This window comes from Hemiscyllium ocellatum, chromosome 6 (genome assembly GCF_020745735.1).
Source record: "Hemiscyllium ocellatum isolate sHemOce1 chromosome 6, sHemOce1.pat.X.cur, whole genome shotgun sequence".
Taxonomy (NCBI): Eukaryota; Metazoa; Chordata; class Chondrichthyes; order Orectolobiformes; family Hemiscylliidae; genus Hemiscyllium; species Hemiscyllium ocellatum.
The window spans coordinates 68,204,303-68,222,991 of record NC_083406.1 but is presented as its reverse complement, the minus strand read 5'-3'; the positions used below and the strand labels follow the sequence as shown (position 1 = coordinate 68,222,991).

General features: G+C 40.8%; 1 protein-coding gene across 1 annotated transcript in view; it reads right to left on the bottom strand.

The window, feature by feature from the left end:
* Positions 1-18,689, bottom strand: part of LOC132816732 (neuronal PAS domain-containing protein 2-like) — a 78,603-nt gene that overhangs the window by 22,290 nt on the left and 37,624 nt on the right. Inside the window, exons 9-15 of the mRNA XM_060826636.1 lie at positions 16,086-16,192; positions 12,925-13,072; positions 11,595-11,679; positions 11,257-11,377; positions 10,921-10,976; positions 9,263-9,409; positions 6,471-6,617 (exon numbers count right to left, since the gene is read on the bottom strand). Of these exons, the coding sequence (XP_060682619.1) occupies positions 6,471-6,617; positions 9,263-9,409; positions 10,921-10,976; positions 11,257-11,377; positions 11,595-11,679; positions 12,925-13,072; positions 16,086-16,192 (811 nt within the window). The remainder of the gene's footprint in view (positions 1-6,470; positions 6,618-9,262; positions 9,410-10,920; positions 10,977-11,256; positions 11,378-11,594; positions 11,680-12,924; positions 13,073-16,085; positions 16,193-18,689) is intronic.

The window sequence follows — 18,689 nt, the reverse complement described above, 5'->3', positions numbered from 1 at the left end:
TGGGTTTCCTCCGGGTGCTCCGGTTTCCTCCCACAATCCAAAGATGTGCGGGTCAGGTGAATTGGCCATGCTAAATTGCCCGTAGTGTTAGGTATGAGGTAAATGTAGGGGTATGGGTGGGTTGCGCTTCGGCGTGTTGGTGTGGACTTGTTGGGCTGAAGGGCCTGTTTCCACACTGTAAGTAATCTAATCTACCCCTGCTCATGACCCCACCCCCATTCCCTCCACCATCACACCCACTCCAGTTACAGGTTCCGTCCCCACTCCCAGCTCCACACCCACACCAGATCCTAGCTCCCAGCCCTGCTGAGGTTTCACCATCCTCCAGACCTTCCCCTCACTGAGGACGAATGATCAGTCCTCAGCAAAGGACTCAACTTCATCCCCCTCTGTCCACGCATCAATGAATTTAATACATGCCGTGATGTCGAACAATTCTTCCGTCACCTCCGCCTCCGAGCTTACTTTCACAATCAGGATTCCTGCCCACCTTCCGAGGACCCCTTCACCCACCTCCAACACACTGCATCCACCTGGACACCCCGCACTGGCCCATTACCTGCCCTCGACCTCTTCATTTCCAACTGCCACCGGGACATTAACCGCCTCAACCTGTCTACCCCCCTCCCCCACTCCAACCTCTCACCCTCACAACACGCAGCCCTCCAATCCCTCTGCTCCAATCCCGACCTCACCATCAAGCCAGCGGATAAAGGGGGCGCAGTGGTAGTCTGGCGCACTGACCTCTACACAGCTGAAGCCAAACGCCAACTCAAGGACACCTCTTCCTACTGCCCACTCGACCATGACCCCACTCCCCATCACCAAACCATCATCTCCCAGACCATACAGAACCTCATCACCTCAGGTGATCTCCCACCCATAGCTTCCAACCTCATAGTCCGGGAACCCCGCACTACCCGGTTCTACCTCCTTCCCAAGATCCACAAGCCTGACCACCTTGGCCGACCCATTGTCTCAGCATGCTCCTGCCCCACTGAACTCATCTCTACCTACCTCAACACTGTCCTATCCCCCCTAGTTCAGGAACTCCCCACATACGTTCGAGACACCACCCACACCCTCCACCTCCTCCAAGACTTCTGTTTCCCCAGCCCCCAAAGCCTCATCTTCACCATGGATATCCAATCCCTCTGCACCTCCATCCGCCATGACCAGGGCCTCCAAGCCCTCTGTTTTTTCCTTTCCAGACGTCCCCAACAGTACCCTTCCACCGACACTCTCATTTGTTTGGCCGAACTGGTCCTCACCCTTAACAATTTTTCTTTCGAATCCTCCCACTTCCTCCTGACCAAAGGGGTAGCCATGGGCACATGTATGGGCCCCAGCTATGCCTGTCTCTTTGTTGGCTACGTAGAACAGTTGATCTTCCGTAATTACACTGGCACTACTCCCCACCTCTTCCTCTGCGACATTGATGACTGCATTGGCGCCATCTCGTGCTCCCGCGAGGAGGTTAAGCAATTCATCAACTTCACCAATACATTCCACCCTGACCTTAAATTTACCTGGACCATCTCTGACACCTCCCTCCCCTTCCTGGACCTCTCCATCTCCATTAATGACAACCGACTTGACACTGACATTTTTTACAAACCCACCGGCTCCCACAGCTACCTGGATTACGCCTCTTCCCACTGTACCTCTTGCAAAAATGCCATCCCGTATTCCCAATTCCTCCGCCTCCACCATATCTGCTCCCAGGAGGACCAGTTCCACCACAGAACACACCAGACGGCCTCCTTCTTTAGAGACCGCGATTTTCCTAACCATGTGGTTAAAGATGCCCTCCAACGCATCTCGTCCACATCCCGCACCTCCACCCTCGGACCCCATCCCTCCAACCATAACAAGGACAAAACCCCCCTGGTGCTCACCTTCCACCCTACCAACCTTCGCATAAACCAAATCATCCGCTGACATTTCTGCCACCTCCAAAAAGACCCCACCACCAGGAATATTTTTCCCTCCCCACCCCTTTCCGCCTTCCGCAAAGAACGTTCCCTCCGTGACTACCTGGTCAGGTCCACGCCTCCCTACAACCTACCCTCCCATCCTGGCACCTTCCCCTGCCACCACAGGAACTGTAAAACCTGCGCCCACACCTCCTCCCTCACCTCTATCCAAGGCCCTAAAGGAGCCTTCCCCATCCATCAACATTTTACATGCACATCCAGTAATATCATTTATTGTATCCGTTGCTCCCAATGTGGTCTCCTCTACATTGGGGAGACTGGGCGCCTCCTAGCAGAGCGCTTTAGGGAACATCTCCGGGACACCAGCACCAACCAACCACACCGCCCCGTGGCCCAACATTTCAACTCCCCCTCCCACTCTGCCGAGGACACGGAGGTCCTGGGCCTCCTTCACGGCCGCTCCCTCACCACCAGACGCCTGAAGGAAGAACGTCTCATCTTCCGCCTCGGAACACTTCAACCCCAGGGCATCAATGTGGACTTCAACAGTTTCCTCATTTCCCCTTCCCCCATCTCACCCTAGTTTCAAACTTCCAGCTCAGCGCTGTCCCCATGACTTGTCCTACCTGCCTATCTCCTTTTCCACCTAACCACTCCATTCTCTCCTCCCTGACCTATCATCTTCATCCCCTCCCCCGCTCACCTATTGTACTCTATGCTACTTTCTCCCCACCCTCCTCTAGCTTATCTCTCCACGCTTCAGGCTCTCTGCCTTTATTCCTGATGAAGGGCTTTTGCCCAAAATGTCGATTTCGCTGCTCCTTGGATGCTGCCTGAACTGCTGTGCTCTTCCAGCACCACTAATCCAGAACTTTTGTTATATGTCTGTGGGGTAAGATTCTAGTTTCTCAGGTTATATATTTCCCCTGTGTGCCATGTGTAAAAGAATTATAAACATGTGTCTGTAAAACTGGTTTTCAATTTCATACACTATAATCACGGATGATTAAAAAAAAACTGTCATTGAGAAAGTGAAGTTTTCTACTGAGTTCCTGCCAGATTTTCTAAGCAACCTGTTCAAAGACATTAGCCACACCTCTAGAGCAGGTGGGAATGAAACCTATTCCTCCTAGGTCAGAGGTAGGGATAGTACCACTGCATCACAAGATCCCTCACTTCCTGTTTGCATGCTACCCCCTAATGACTAGAATCAGAAACTTCAATAATATAACTGAGTTCAATCCAGACACAGTGCCACCCTGTGAAAATCACAAGAAATTACATGTATCACACATCAGGAGTGAGATAGAATACTCTTTACTTGTCTGGATGAGTATGGTAGATATTAAAGCACAATCACATTTGCTTTTGTCTAATATTCTCAACTAAACCTTCCCTTTTTCCTTGCAACTCCCCCTTAAAAGTTTTTGAAACGACAAAAGCTTAATAAGAAGCCAGAAACTTTTCCTGGGATTAACTCAAATGTCAGCCTCAGTTCTCCAAAGTTCCATCTGATTTTTTTTTCTTCTCAGTATTCTCGATATTCTCTAAGGAATGAAATCTCATGGGGATCCTTCCACTAGCTTTCAGTGAAACAATCGTTCAAATTCTTTTCCAATCTGATGACCGCAGACTTCTCAGCTCCACCTTAAGACTTCACTTTATTCTTACTGAGAACTCCAGTTCAGAAACAGCCTAACAGCCCTCTGCTTCACATCAATTGTTCCTTTTCTGCTCATAGGGGAGGTTAACTTCATCTGCCTGCTGAACTCAGGGTTTACAAATTTACAAAGTTCCAAACCCCAAGACTTTCTGGAAAATTCCAGTAGACAATTTCCCTAATTCCTTTTCAGGGATCCATTCTGATTTACCCATCTCTATGACAACAGAGGGGTAAGTTGAGTTCAGAAATTGAATTTAGATTAATTTATTTTAAAATTTCAAACTCAAATCTCTTGATTGGGAGGTCAGGATAAATAATATGGGAAACACTGCAGGCATGAAAACTGGTCTATCTGAAGTGAATTGGGACACTAGGCTAGGGGATACATCAGTCGAAAAGCAGATGCAGTGGATATTTCAGTGAAGGTGATGGCATACTGGCAATATACTAGTGTACTCTGGACTAGTTATCCAGAGTTCTAGACTAATGTTCCTCACCAACTCCTCAAGGACAACTAGGGATAAGTAACATTCTGCCTAGCCAATAACATCCACATCCTGCAAGAGAATAAAAAACTCAATAGGGGGACAGATGGTCAAATCCAAATTCAACAAAATCTGGGAATTAAAACAAGTTAGCCTAATGGTGACCATGTAATCAAGGATGACTGCTGGGAAAAAAAATCCCATCCAGTTAACGAATGTCCTGGGGAAGCAAATATGTCATCCTCATCCTGTCTGACCTACATGTGACTCCAAACCCACAATGTGGTCAACTTTTAACTGTCCTCTCAATTGGGCCAATAGGTCACTTAGTTCAAAGACAATCAGGGAAAGGTAAAAAATGCTGGCCTTTACAGTGATACCCACATCCCATGGTAGAACAAAGGAAAGGTATTCCTGCTGCGAAGAAAATTTCAAAGAGGAGGAAGTTAAGGAGCTAACAAGAAGTTAAGAAAAACGTGAAACTTCAGGAAAAAAAAGTCATATAATCACACAAAGATGATTGGCTAGAATATAAAGAGTGACAGAAAATGACTAAGAGGTAACCATAGGATGGAGATGTAGACTATTGAGATCATGGCTGATCCAAAAATCCTCAACTCCACTTTCCTACTGTTTCCTCGTAAGCCTTGATTCTCTTGTTGATTACAAGTCTCTCTACCTCAGCTGTGAATATACTTAGCAACATAGCCTATATAGCCCTCCACAATAATGAAATTTACAGTTCATCACCTTCTGACAAATGAAATTCCTCCTCACCTATGTTCTAATTGGGCAACTCCCTATTCTGAGTTTATGCCCTCTTGCCTCAACTCTCACAGAAGGGGAAGGAACCTCTCCAAATCTCTCCTGTCAAGTCCCAAAACAATTTGGTATATTTCAGTCAGGTCTTCTCTCATTCTTCTAAATTCCAATGAGTACAGGTCTAAGCCACTCAACATCTCCTCATAAGACAATCATATGTACGTAGGATGACTACTCTGGGTTGCCTCTAATGTCAATATATGTTTCTTTACAAAGGGAACCAAAACTGTTCATGGTATTCCAGGTGTGGTCTAACTAGTGTCTTATTAAGTTTCAGCAAAATGTTTATTTTATTCATTTGTGGGATATGGGTGTTGCTGACTGGCCAGCATTTATTGTCCATCCCTAGTTGCCCTTCAGAAGGTGGTGGTGAGCTGCCATTTTGAACTGTTGCAGTCCACATGCTGAAGGTTAACCCACAATGCCCTTAGGGAGGGAACTCCAGGTTTTTGACCCAGAAACAGTGAAGGAATAATGATCTGTTTCCAAGTCAGGAAGGTGAGTGGCTTGGAGGGGAACTTGCAAGTAGTGACTTTCCCATGTAAAAGCTGTCCTTATCCTTCTAGATGAAAGTGGCTTGGCTTTGGAAGGTGCTGCCTAACAGCCAATGGTGAATTTTTGCAATACATCTCACAGATAGTACACACTCCTGTTCCTGAGTGTCAGTGGTGGAGCAAGTGGATGCTTGTGGATGTGGTACCAATCAAATGCACTGCTGTGTTCTGAATGGTGCGGTGTGTTGTTGGAACTGCACCCATCCAGGTAAGTGGGGAGTATTCTAACACAGCTCTGACTTGTACCTTGTGGATGGTGGACAGACTTTGAAGAATCGCTAGGTGAATTTCTCACTGCAGGATTCCTAGGCTCTGATCTTCTCTTGTAGCCACTGTATTTATGTGGCAAGTCCAGTTGAGTTTCTGGTCGATGATAACCTCAAGGATGTTGATAGTGGGGGATGATAATATCATAGAATGTCAAGGGGTGCTGGTCAGATTGTCTTATTTAAAATGGTCGTTGCCTGATATTTGTGTAGTAGAAATATTACTTGCCATGCATCAGCCCTCTAAAGGTCTGGACAATATTTTGCTGGCAATTTACTGAAAACATCCTGAGTATGACTTTCAGATGGCTTATAATACACCAAATTTTAATGATATCTGACCTTTATCTGCATACACACAACTGCACCAGTTAATCTGAGGTTCCAGCATGAAGCCTGTATTCCCCTACTTAGACGTTTCGAGGTCAAACTCTCAGAAAGTCAGGGTCATACTTCCTGACAGTTCAGTTGGTGGTTTATGCAATAATATTTCAGTCTTCATTATTTTCGACAGAAACAGGATGCTGAAGCACCTGAGAAACTCCACTCACAGGGAAATTATTCTGTTCTAACTTTCAAATAGTTATTAATGTTATGTTACATTGTTTTTCAGAATTTGGACAAAAAATGGATCTTGAATAGGAAAGGCCTGAATACCTTTTGGATCATAAACTTAAACCCTGAAGCTTGCAATCTATTACTGATTTGCCAATACGTTTCAAGAATTCATTCTGCACTCTTACCTGTAAATTTGAGTCATCCACCATGCAAAGTTGCTCCTGAATTTTTTGGAGCTCTTCTTGCTGCCATGTGATATTTGCTTGCAGAATGCGTGTACGTTGTTCAAGCTGATCCTTTAGAGACTGAATCACGTCAAACTGTGCTGGGAACTGGATGTATAACAACAGGTATTTTTACAAATGCTGAACAGTAAATTCAGTACAGTTTAGTATGAACAGTCATGGCTAAATGCAATTATCAACCTAAATGCAGCATCCACAAGATTTTTGCTTCAGAATTATTCATAGTTAATTAAAGTTCCTACCATTCAGAGTTGCATAAATACAATGATGGAAAACAGGGCAGATTATCCTTTCAAAATCAGGAAACCAACTTAAGGATCATTTCTTGATCATTTGCCCAAATCCTTTGCATTGTACTTCTGAGAAAGGTTCACACTTTGACAGCAAATTGTGCAAGAATTTGGTTATCTAAGATCTTTAAAATGACTCAACTACCTTCACATCTGTTTGTTGCTGCATCTCTCTGCAACTCACACTTTATAAGGATCAGGACAAAGTTCTTTCGCTATCAGTACATTAACATAGAACATAGAACATAGAATAATACAGCACAGAACAGGCCCTTCGGCCCACGATGTTGTGCCGAACATCTATCCTAGATTAAGCACCCATCCATGTACCTATCCAATTGCCGCTTAAAGGTCGTCAATGATTCTGACTCTACCACTCCCACGGGCAGTGCATTCCATGCCCCCACCACTCTCTGGGTAAAGAACCCACCCCTGACATCTCCCCTATACCTTCCACCCTTCACCTTAAATTTATGTCCCCTTGTTGTACCCGGGGAAAAAGTTTCTGACTGTCTACTCTATATATTCCTCTGATCATCTTATAAACCTCTATCAAGTCACCCCTCATCCTTCGCCGTTCCAACGAGAAAAGGCCGAGAACTCTCAACCTGTCCTCGTACGACCTATTCTCCATTCCAGGCAATATCCTGGTAAATCTTCTCTGCACCCTCTCCAAAGCTTCCACATCTTTCCTAAAGTGAGGCGACCAGAACTGCACACAGTACTCCAAATGTGGCCTAACCAAAGTCCTGTACAGCTGCAACATCACTTCACGACTCTTGAATTCAATCCCTCTGCTAATGAACGCTAATACACCATAGGCCTTCTTACAAGCTCTATCCACCTGAGTGGCAACTTTCAAAGATCTATGTACATAGACCCCAAGATCCCTCTGTTCCTCCACCTGACTAAGAACTTTACCGTTAACCCTGTATTCCGCATTCTTATTTGTTCTTCCAAAATGGACAACCTCACACTTGGCAGGGTTGAACTCCATCTGCCACTCCTCAGCCCAGCTCTGCATCTTATCTAAGTCCCTTTGCAGCCGACAACAGCCCTCCTCTCTGTCCACAACTCCACCAATCTTCGTATCATCTGCAAATTTACTGACCCACCCTTCGACTCCCTCATCCAATGATGCACTTGACTACGGCCATCTTCTCTTGCAATGTTTCCTTGTTCAGCTTCAGGTTTGTCTGATTAACTCTCTCTAGCAGTGTCACTAGAAACTAATTCATGGTTTGAGATGGCTTCTTCAATTATATCTCCACATCCACAGACAATAGGTTATCGCTATCATATTCACTCATTAACCATCCATGCTCTTTGCTTTAGTATTCTTCCAGATCACCAAAAATACCAAATGATATACACAACCACCTCTGCCTTTCAAATGATGTCCTTCAGAAAACTGGTGCTTTCACCAAATTCATTCACCAGTTTCCATCCTTTGCATCGAAGATAAGTTGTGACAAATTTCTTCAATGGTTGAGCCAATTGAGTCTGGAAGCCTGTTTCCTGATCTTTTCTGCTTGTGATATCAGGGGTGTGATGTTCCCTTCATTGCCTGAGTGAATAGTCATCACTGTCCCTACAATGTGTGTACAGTGATAGCACCTATGTGCCACTGTCTCCAGGCGATTCTGCCTCCCATGGGACCCACCAAATATCATGGGATGGGCATAACCGCTGCTATGTTGCTGTCTCCAAGCACCTGTTCTGCACGGCCCAGTGTGCAGATTATGCAAAATGTTAATCTGGTCCTCTGTGAGCTCTCCATGAACTGTCTAACTGGCTTACATGATCTTATTTGTGAATGGCATGGTTTCTCGGAGGTATTCTTCCCCAACCCTTATGGAACTTAACAATAAGAAAAAAATTGGCCAGTCCCTACCGAAAGGATAGAAATTTACAGTCAATAGTCTCAAAAAAATACCATTTTGGATTTCTTGAAGTTCAAATAAGTCTACAAATAAGGAACTCCAGCAAATACAGACTTTTTAAAGAGAAAATTGAAACAGAAAATTAAAAGTTTACTGGTATTCCATTGTGATACGCCACTAAGTGCAATCACATTTTAAAATAGGACATTTAGGATCCTGTCCATATACAGGTTAGGTAATCCACACAGGAATTGAAGAAATAAACCCAATAAAGTCACAGAACTTAATAACTGATAGGTGGTAAAATAGAATCTTGGAAGAGACAGGAAGGACAATACTTGCACAATCTCACAATAACAAGGTCAAGGCAGAGAATAGAGCAAACAAAAAGTATCAAACAAATATTTATTAAAGTCCTAAATTTGAAAGTATCATTAGACATGCTTTGTTAATTCCTGTCTGTCTTGTTTGTCAATTTCTTTGAAGATTTTAAACCAGATTTTAGGGAAATGGAAGAAAAGATATTCATAAAAATAAAGGAAGTTGTTTATATCCTAACCTGTGCCATTGATGTAGGCTGACTGACCACAGTAGCCTGGGGCATCAACCCCTGTGATAGTAGATCAATAGATGGCTCCGATATTAAGGACTGCAAAAGAAAGGTTACAGTTAGTTGGTATTCTCTCTGGACTGTTAACCTGGAGACCTAGGTAATGTTCTGGGGACCCAGGTTCATATCTTGCCAGGCAGATGGTGGAATTTGAATTTAGTTAAAAAACCTGGAATAAAGAGTCTAATGATGACCATGAATCCATTGCTGTTTGTTGGAAAAACACATCTGCTTCACTAATGTCCTTAAGGGAAGGAAACTGTTGTTCTTACTTGGTTTGGTCTACACGTGACTCCAGACCCACAGCAATGTGGGTGACTCTTAAGTGCCCTTTGGGCAATTAGTGATGAGCAATAAATCCTACTTAGCTAATGATACCAACATCCCGTGAATGAATAAAGAAAAGAAAGTTGAACAAGAAATGGCCAAATTGGACTAGAGCAAGCCACTATAACAGCATTCACCTATTTCATCCAATATAGTGAAGAATTTCCATAGAAACCAATTTGTGTCAAGAGCAGTGTGTAGTTTGCGGGAACAATGGGAAAATATAAATTGGCAGGTCATGAATCTGAAATAATTACTTATGAACTGACAGAAAAATATAAGATTTCTGGAACAGAAATTCATACAGAAAATAAAAGATTCATTATTTTCAAATAACAACAGTTTAGATTTATAATCTAATTATTCTGAAACCACAATCATTTTTATTTCACGTTATGTAATTATATTGTGCCTGTGTAATTCGATATGTATGAACTTCTTTGCAAATATGCGAATTAGGAGGCACTTGGCCTTTAATCCTCTTGCATTAATCACTATGATCATGGCTGCTCTGATTACTTCACACTCCTACCTATCCCAATACTCTTCTGCCCACTTGTTTATCATGAATTTTTCTTCCACTGCCTATTGAAAGTCTTTGCTTCCACTGTCTTTTGAAGTAGTAAGTTCCAAAGACACTGAGAAAATTTTAAAAATTACGCCCTGATTTCAACTTGTGGTGGGAATTAGATGGGTGAAGGCAGTGGTGATCAGCAAACTCCACTTATTTTTCAGAATGTAGCCAGGGACATTTTAAATTCCAGACATCATCTGTGTTAGTTGGTGGCCCAAATCCAGTAGCATCTGCTGGGTGGGAGTACAGATGTCAAGTGGCATGAGATAACTGGCAAGTGGCAAGAAAAAGGAGTTGGTTTCATTTGTCTAAATTATGAGGTGGGAGTTTATAGGAGGCTTTCGCCAATCAAATAAAAAGAGATTTTAAACTTTTCTTGTGTAATCTAACACTCCTTCTCCTGGCACCAAAGATAATGTCAAAAGAGAAGTTCTCAGTCCATGAAGGTGCAGATACACTTTTAACCATGAATTCAGCAAAACATCTCTAATTATGCAAATTCTTCTATCACTCCAGCAATTTAAATTTGGTAATTTTAAAATGATCTCTTCTTGTGACAATGGATTACTTCATTACTTATCGGTACTTTCTTTAATGCTTTCTGAAAACAATAGTTCATCAGCATGTTGAGTGGTTACATTAAGCAATTCTCTACCTGGTTGCTGCCGGGTGGATGCTGCTGAATTCCTACATCTTGTTGTACTGCTGCTTTTGACTGCAAGGATGGAGCACTGATCTCTGAAAGTAGTTTACTTTGTGTTGCTGAGAAAGAAATTTGACATTGGGTTTAATTTATAGAGATGGTCACAATTTCTACAAGCTACAACACATAATTTCTAAATGAGCAGAACCAAATTAATACATTGATTGTTGAAATTAACTAATTAATGAGGAAAAAATCAATCTAAGAGAAGCGTCATGATCATCTATTTGAAGCATTTTGCAAATTTTACTTTATGGATATTTTCCAAAGCTAATGCAGCAAAATGGAAAAATTATCTCATAAGCTTTCCAAAGTTAACATGAAAATAAAGATACCTACATGCAGATTCTGACACCGAGGTATGAGATGATTTATGTGAACTCCGAGATGAAGAAGAAGGTGATGGACTGCCAGGGAGCACTTCAACGTGCTGCTGTGTATCAATTCTTAAGTCATGTCCCTGTACAGAACAATAACAGTAGAATGTATGACAGGTATGAGCAAATTGTTATTTTCTATTGCACCACCTGCAAGATTAACTGTGATTGTTTTCAATACGTTCACAAATAATATTAAATTTCTTAACATTAGCCTTAATAAATGGCTACAGGATCTTTCGCAATAACAGGCATTTAAAGCATTCCCAGAATTGTGAATAGATTAATCTTTCTTATTACCTTAAGCAATGAAGAACCAATAACTTCTGTACAGCTATCATCCAAACAGATGTCTTTTCGACGCTGTGCTCGAACTTCTGCATAGCTGGAGTAATTTTGTAAGAAATCAATGAAAAGAAAATTCAATGAAAATAAAACTGAATATGCATTTAACTTGGGTTCTGGAATCATTATACAAATCATAACTTATTCTATCAACTCAAGTGATTTATTGATTGTTTTATAGTCAAAAGCCATGAGTTTTAATTCCAGCACTACCTATCATTCAAGTTGATAACTCCATTCAGTTGGCAGATATGGAAGGCAACATAGAAACAGCATATTCTTTTGTTTTGAAGGCTCAGAAGTTATTAATGTTGCTACAGTCTCTGTGGCTGCTCTCTCACTGGAGAGTGATGACTGATAGTGGGCTTAACCTGTGGGCCCCCAAGCCTCAGAGTCAAGTTGAGAAAGCAGGGCTTCTGGTGATCTCAGCTGGTATGGGAATTGAAACCGTTCTGTCAGCGTCACATACCAACCATCCAGCCAACTAAGCTAACTAGTGCTGAATGCTCCTTGGCTAAAGGCAAATTGCATTCCACTGTGCAAAGTTGCTTTCTGCACAGATACCAACACATAGTCTATGACAAGAAAAGCAAAGAGGAAAATAATCCAAAAAATATTGTAAATAACAAGTTACTAAAAAACGTTTAATATGACTGACGCCTTCCCATGCTCTGGTTAAGTCAAGCAATTTCACTAGGTTACATCTACTGATAAGCAACCTTGAAAAAAAACCAACTGCTGAGAATCAGGTGTCCTTGAGCATCAGAGGACAAGACACAGTCAGTTTGCTGCACAACTAATTCTGTGTTATGTACCTCTAACATTCAATTTTGCATCTACAATGATATCTGCTACACTGGAAGTTGGCAGTGTGGTTTTGTTGCTACTCACTTTGCAAAGTGAATGTTCCTTAACATTTTTAGTTACAGGCTTGCTTATTTCAACTGTAATTGGATGTGTTTGGAGATTTTTGGTTATTTTGACCCCATATTTTGAATAATTTCAATATTATTAATAATTATTTTATCATGAATCACCAGGCATAGGATGTATTCTGGTCTCTGTGTTATGGATATTGTGAGCATAGTTTCCCTCTGTTCAGCATTTCTACCAAATTCAAAAACTATTAAAAAATTGAAAAACTATTAAAATAATTGGTATGCAACTTCACTGGAAATATCTTAACTGTAAAAATTCTACCTGTTTATGATGTTTATTAGATGTAACACCCAAAGGAATTTTCTCCATCATTATTACACCTTCCAGTCAATTAATGTTCTCCTACCTCACTAATGTGTGTGTGCACACAATAAACTCTGGCTTGGAGTTCCATTGATGGTAGGTAATGTAGTAGCGGGTCTGGAGCCAGATCCATTGTTGTCCTTTCGTAAGAAACCGATAGCAGCAAGACTTCCCTTTACCAAACTGCATCACTGTAAAATCAAAAAGCATGGCTACACTTTTTTAGCAGGTCACTATTATACACAAAAATGAAAAAAAAACTTTTTAAAGTATGTGTCTTTTTAAAGGTATCTTGAGGAGCCATGAATTGTTTAACCCTGTATTTTGGTGATACATTAGCCATGGCTTAATTTGGAGATATATGAAGGCAATAAAAGAGGGATACAAGGTTGGCAACTTGAGAGAGTAAGATGGAGTGTCTGATAGTTAGGCATGAGTCCTGAGTGCCAAGAAGTGTGGCTGGCTAAATGATGGTGCTGTTGTGCACTGAACTGCGTGACAAAATACATTTGTCGTATGTAGGATAAGTCATGTCAAAATGTCATCCCTGACCTTGACCGCCATCTACTGTCATTAGACTTCCGCATGGCACTACTGCTATGTCCTTGGGTCCAGACTCCACAAGTTGACCTATCATTCACCTGCTCTCTTTCCTTATGAGGGTGGCCCAGGTGTCCCCGGCCTTTCTTCCCAGCTGCACTACTAAAGCACCCAGTGCCACATTGTGCCCGAGCACTCAATTGCAAAAACTTCCATTGCAGCACAACTTTTCCCACCTTCCTGTTAAATGACAGTCTGTCTTTAAGAACTATCAGGCAACTTGTTTCACATTGCTGGCATATCCTGCTAAGGGCAAAGCTCACTGGGAGCTTTTAGTTGAGGAAAACAGGAGTGGATGTATAGGAACATGCACCACAGTCATTCAGAAGTAGATAGATGAATTCTGTGCTTCATCCATCTTCATCTGAATGAGGGCAGACCATGGCCTCGCTGCCCCCTGTCAGGGTGAATGAATCTCATTCCTGTATAGTTTGGGTCTCCCTGAATAAAATATTTTTGGATGATCATAGGGATGGAAGAATTCATTTCCCAAAGGATATTGGTGAGCCTGATAGGCTTTATGGCAAATCTCATTTTTAGTAATTTTACCCTTTCTTTATTTCTGGGTATATTTAACTTCTCAAACTGCCAATGTGGAATTTAAAGTTAAATTCTTTGGGGTGTTAATGTAAGCTGTAAGCTTCAGTTTATGTTTCGATTAATAGTAATAGTTTGGCTGTGCATTTAGAAAGTGAGTGAGTTGTTAACTCTGTTATATTTGGTTTCACTTAAAAAAACAATAAAAAACACATGTGGCCCTTTGTCTTTGAATGCATGCATTCCTGTGAACTACATGGAAGGGACCATATGCCCTCAGATCAAGTAAAGAAACACAACAACTTGCTTTTATGGCTCACCTAATCTGAACTTAGGCTACTGTGTGAAGATACTAAAAGATAAAATTACTTTTACTCAAAGACACAGCTATACGCCAAATTTATTTTAGTTATGTTTTGTAACAAGCCCATATCTGACTTTAGATTCTGTAATCAGTTCTGTAGCTATGGTCATTTTGAACTTTACATATTTTACTATATGTGCAATATTATGTTGTTACCTCAATGTTAACACATTTTAATTCAGTGATAAGATTCAACATGACCTGACTTGATAAGAATTCTTGTGACCCTGTTTCTCTAGAGAATAAAAGAAGGCTACTCGAAGTATCATTTTAGTTAGGTAAGTAAATGGTTCTTTTAATTAACCCATATTGATAGATTTTGGGATTTTCCAAGGAATTTCAACCTTTCTTCACATTCAAGTACATTACTGTGACAATAGCAAGAAAACAATCAGAACAACATCGCTAAATTAAACATAACAATAAGCAAAATAAGGGAGAGCATCTTCTGGAATTTACAATCTCAGACTCCAGTTCTACGTGATCTGACATCACTGTGACATCATCCTTCCACAGATGCCAAATAGCTATTCTTAGAGTTAAGGTATAGTTATCCCTTGACTCCACATTAAGTGAAATAGATCTTACATCTTCACAGTCATACAATCATCGTGTTTTACAGCAATGAAAGAAAATCTTTAACCCAACGTAGCAGAGAGCTGATCTGAGGACCCCATCTGTGAGAACATTCTAGTTAAGAAGCATGGTCCTTCATCAATTAGTGGTTTATTTTCCCAGAATCCAGTGTATATTAGCTTTGTATGGCTCTCAGGCTAATCTTAAAGTGGGGCTCTTATTGCTTTCAATTGAGGCAATTGATAATATCTTTGGGGCAACCTGGCAGTTGCTATAATGAAAAAATATCAACTAAAACATTTATATTTTGGATATATACTACATATAATTTATTTCAATAACTAGTCAAAAATGTGAACAAAAGGTATTTTCCACCATTTTCATTCTCCTTTAACAAAGGATCATGTGATAATTGATGGTAATTAGTGTTAAACAATGTGGTGTGCATTATTAAAGGCTTATTGTTATTCAATTTGAAATGAAAAATATAGAAATAATAAATCACATCTTGTTTTTACTGAACTGCAAAATTACTTTTTGAGTGTTAATTTTAGTGCACATAACTTTCAGGTGCTATATACAGCCTAACTACATTTATGTAATGTAGACGTGGAATAAAAAAGTTACTAACATTAATTGGCTACAATCAACTTTACAGAGGAAAAGTCAGTATAGAATGCTTTCACATTGTAGAGAAAACATTGTTCAAATATTTTCTAAAATAAACTTGTAGAGAAAATTTACTAATGTTCCTTGCTTATTGAGGGGACTGCACTTAAAAGCAGCATTGATTGGAGTTCAAGACACAATACTTGTAGAAGTGGCTCCTGACAAGTACTCCTTGTTAATGTGAGTCACCACTGGAAGTTGGAGATTGATGAAATTAGATGTAACTGAACCAAAACTAAGATTACTTGCAGTTAATTAACAGTACTTGATTTATTCTGGCTCAGGAGGTTTCAAATATTTTTTATTCGACACTATATGTTAAGCATATTTGTAATGTTTTAAGAATTCTGCTGTCCATTTTTAGATGTGAAAGAGTTACATGATTTTCTGTACCATTAGATTAATTCAAAATATTTTTGAAAATTCTCAGCATTTTTCTCCCCCTGAATAGTACATACATTGTTGATGGCACCTGGCTAGCTGCTCCAGATCATCCACGTGGTAATAATCATAACCTGATGTACCAAGGACTTCAAAAGGCAAATAACCAATGATTGGTGGAGCCCTGTAGTTAGAAAGAATATTTAACTACAAAATGTAAGCAGAACTTACTTGCAACTACTAAACTGTTTGTACAGAAAACACAAGTGCCTGAAAATGAATCAAACAAACTTAATTAATTGAATTGAATGTCTATACAATGATGAGAATTTTCAGAAGATTGAAGAAACTTGGTTGCCCAGATTGGAGGTCCCTCTCCCATTTCCATAGATTTAGTCTTCATCTGGTGGGAATGGTGGGGCCAAGGCAGTGGGGTGTATGGGTAAAAGCAAACAGACCCCAATTTTACTGGAGTGAGATTTGTTTCCTATAGTGTGTGGTTTACTGTTTTTAAGAGCAGACATGATTGTGTGTAAAACGGAGTTCAAGTCTATGAAATTCAGAATTCTATGAAATTCTGTCATTTGAATCCCCACTTTTTTAATGCCTGAATTGTCTCTAAGTTGAAATAAAACTAGTTCTACAGATTTTGATAGTAGTTTGTTGGCATGATCCATATAGTATTATTACTTCTTGACTGCATCCACACCAATAATTATCATATTGAGTGGGGGAGGCTGTAATTTCACAGTATGATTAACAGATTTGCAGAACTACTAAGGGATTGGCTGCTTTTTATGTGGGGATATGAATGTTTGTTTTTATGAGTGGTTAGGGTCTTGAAGAGGTTTAAATGTTTTGAATGGTTTTTTATCAACAAGTGTGGGCAGCACGGTGACACAATGGTTAGCACTGACTGCCTCACAGCGCCAGAGACCCAGGTTCAATTCCTGCCTCAGGCAACTCTGTGTGTGGAGTTTGCACATTCTCCCTGTGTCTGCATGGCTTTCCTCCCATAGTCCAAAAATGTACAGGTTAGGTGAATTGGCCATGCTAAATTGCCTGTAGCGTTAGATGAAGGGGTAAATGTAGGGGAATGGGTCTGGGTGGGTTGCTCTTCAGAGGGTCAGTGTGAACTTGTTGGGCTGAAGGGCCTGTTTCCACACTGTAAGTAAGTAATCTAATCTTTAGTATAATGAACTTTGCAACTGATACTTCAAACTTTGTTTTATTTTCATCTCAGCATGGCACCTGAGGTCAACTCATGTATTTGGTGAATTGGCATGGAGTGTGTAAGGGAGGGAGGTGAAGGGGTTGAGGGGCTTAGGTTGACATAGAAGATCTGAGGTGCCTTCGGAGTGGGTTGGACTTGCATTGGTATGGACGGGGTCTGGGTGGGTCAAGGACTGTGGAGATTAGAGTCCTAACTGCTTTTATTAAAACATTTAAATAGTCTGTCTCATTTCCGAGCAGTTAACAAGATCACTTCAGAACTATTTCCATGGTAACGCCCCTCAACCCAAGTATTCCTATCCCACAGAACAAAGATCTAGCTAGTCAGGATAGTCTCTCCTGAAGCTGGACAATTTCCCAATGCTGTGTACCTGCCTCAGGAACAACAATCTGATCATTTGTCAAAAAGACCTGGGACAAGGTAACAAATTCCATTACATAAGCACAACCATTAGTTGTATGAATAAGAATCACATGTAGATAGATTAACCAACTTTAAAAAGAAAAGTTTGACAAGGTGTGAACATTTTGATATAGCACAGTATAAAATCTTCATTTAAACGTTCACCTATTCAAGGTATTTTTATAAAATCCCAAGTAATTACAATTGCCATTAATTGTTTATTGCATGATATCCAATTAGAATGTGGTTGGAATTATCTGTCATATTTATTCTGACTATAATTTTGTTGGTTTTTGAATGTAAGAAAGCACTTGAAGAAATGTACTCAGATGCCAAGTGATTAGGCATATATTTTTCACAGCTTAATATGTGTGTTGCTGTGCACACTAAACAGGCTGTTGATGTCCACATTATTTAGGATTGCATTTCACCGGTATGAGTGGAGACTACACTCTACAACTAGGATTGATGCAGATTCTTTCAAATGGTACAGAATGATGAAATGAAGCATTGCAGCTGTATTCCTAGCAAAATTTGTCTGTCTTTATGACAACAAAAAATTGCTCTAACCATGGTTTCTGAAGGCATAGTATGTCTCTCATTAGATACTGACTGGAGGCACTTGTTGTCATTATGGACTCCAGTCTTCTTGCCTTTGGTCTGTGGATGTTCACACTTCCAGATACATAAGAAAGCTTTTCTTAGCAGCCTGCTTGAGGAATAGCTGTGATCTCTCATTACTGGGTAGATAAGATAGTTTGAATTCTATTGTCATAAATAAAGCAAAATAGGGTCAAATTGATGCCTCTATTCTTCCGTCTACATTTTAGATTAGATTACTTACAGTGTGGAAACAGGCCCTTCGGCCCAACAAGTCCACACCAACCCGCTGAAGCACAACCCACCCATTCCCCTACATTTACCCCTTTACCTAACACTACAGGCAATTTAGCTTAGCCAATTCACCTGACCTGCACATCTTTGGATTGTGAGAGGAAACCGGAGCACCCGGAGGAAACCCATGCAGACACAGGGAGAATGTGCA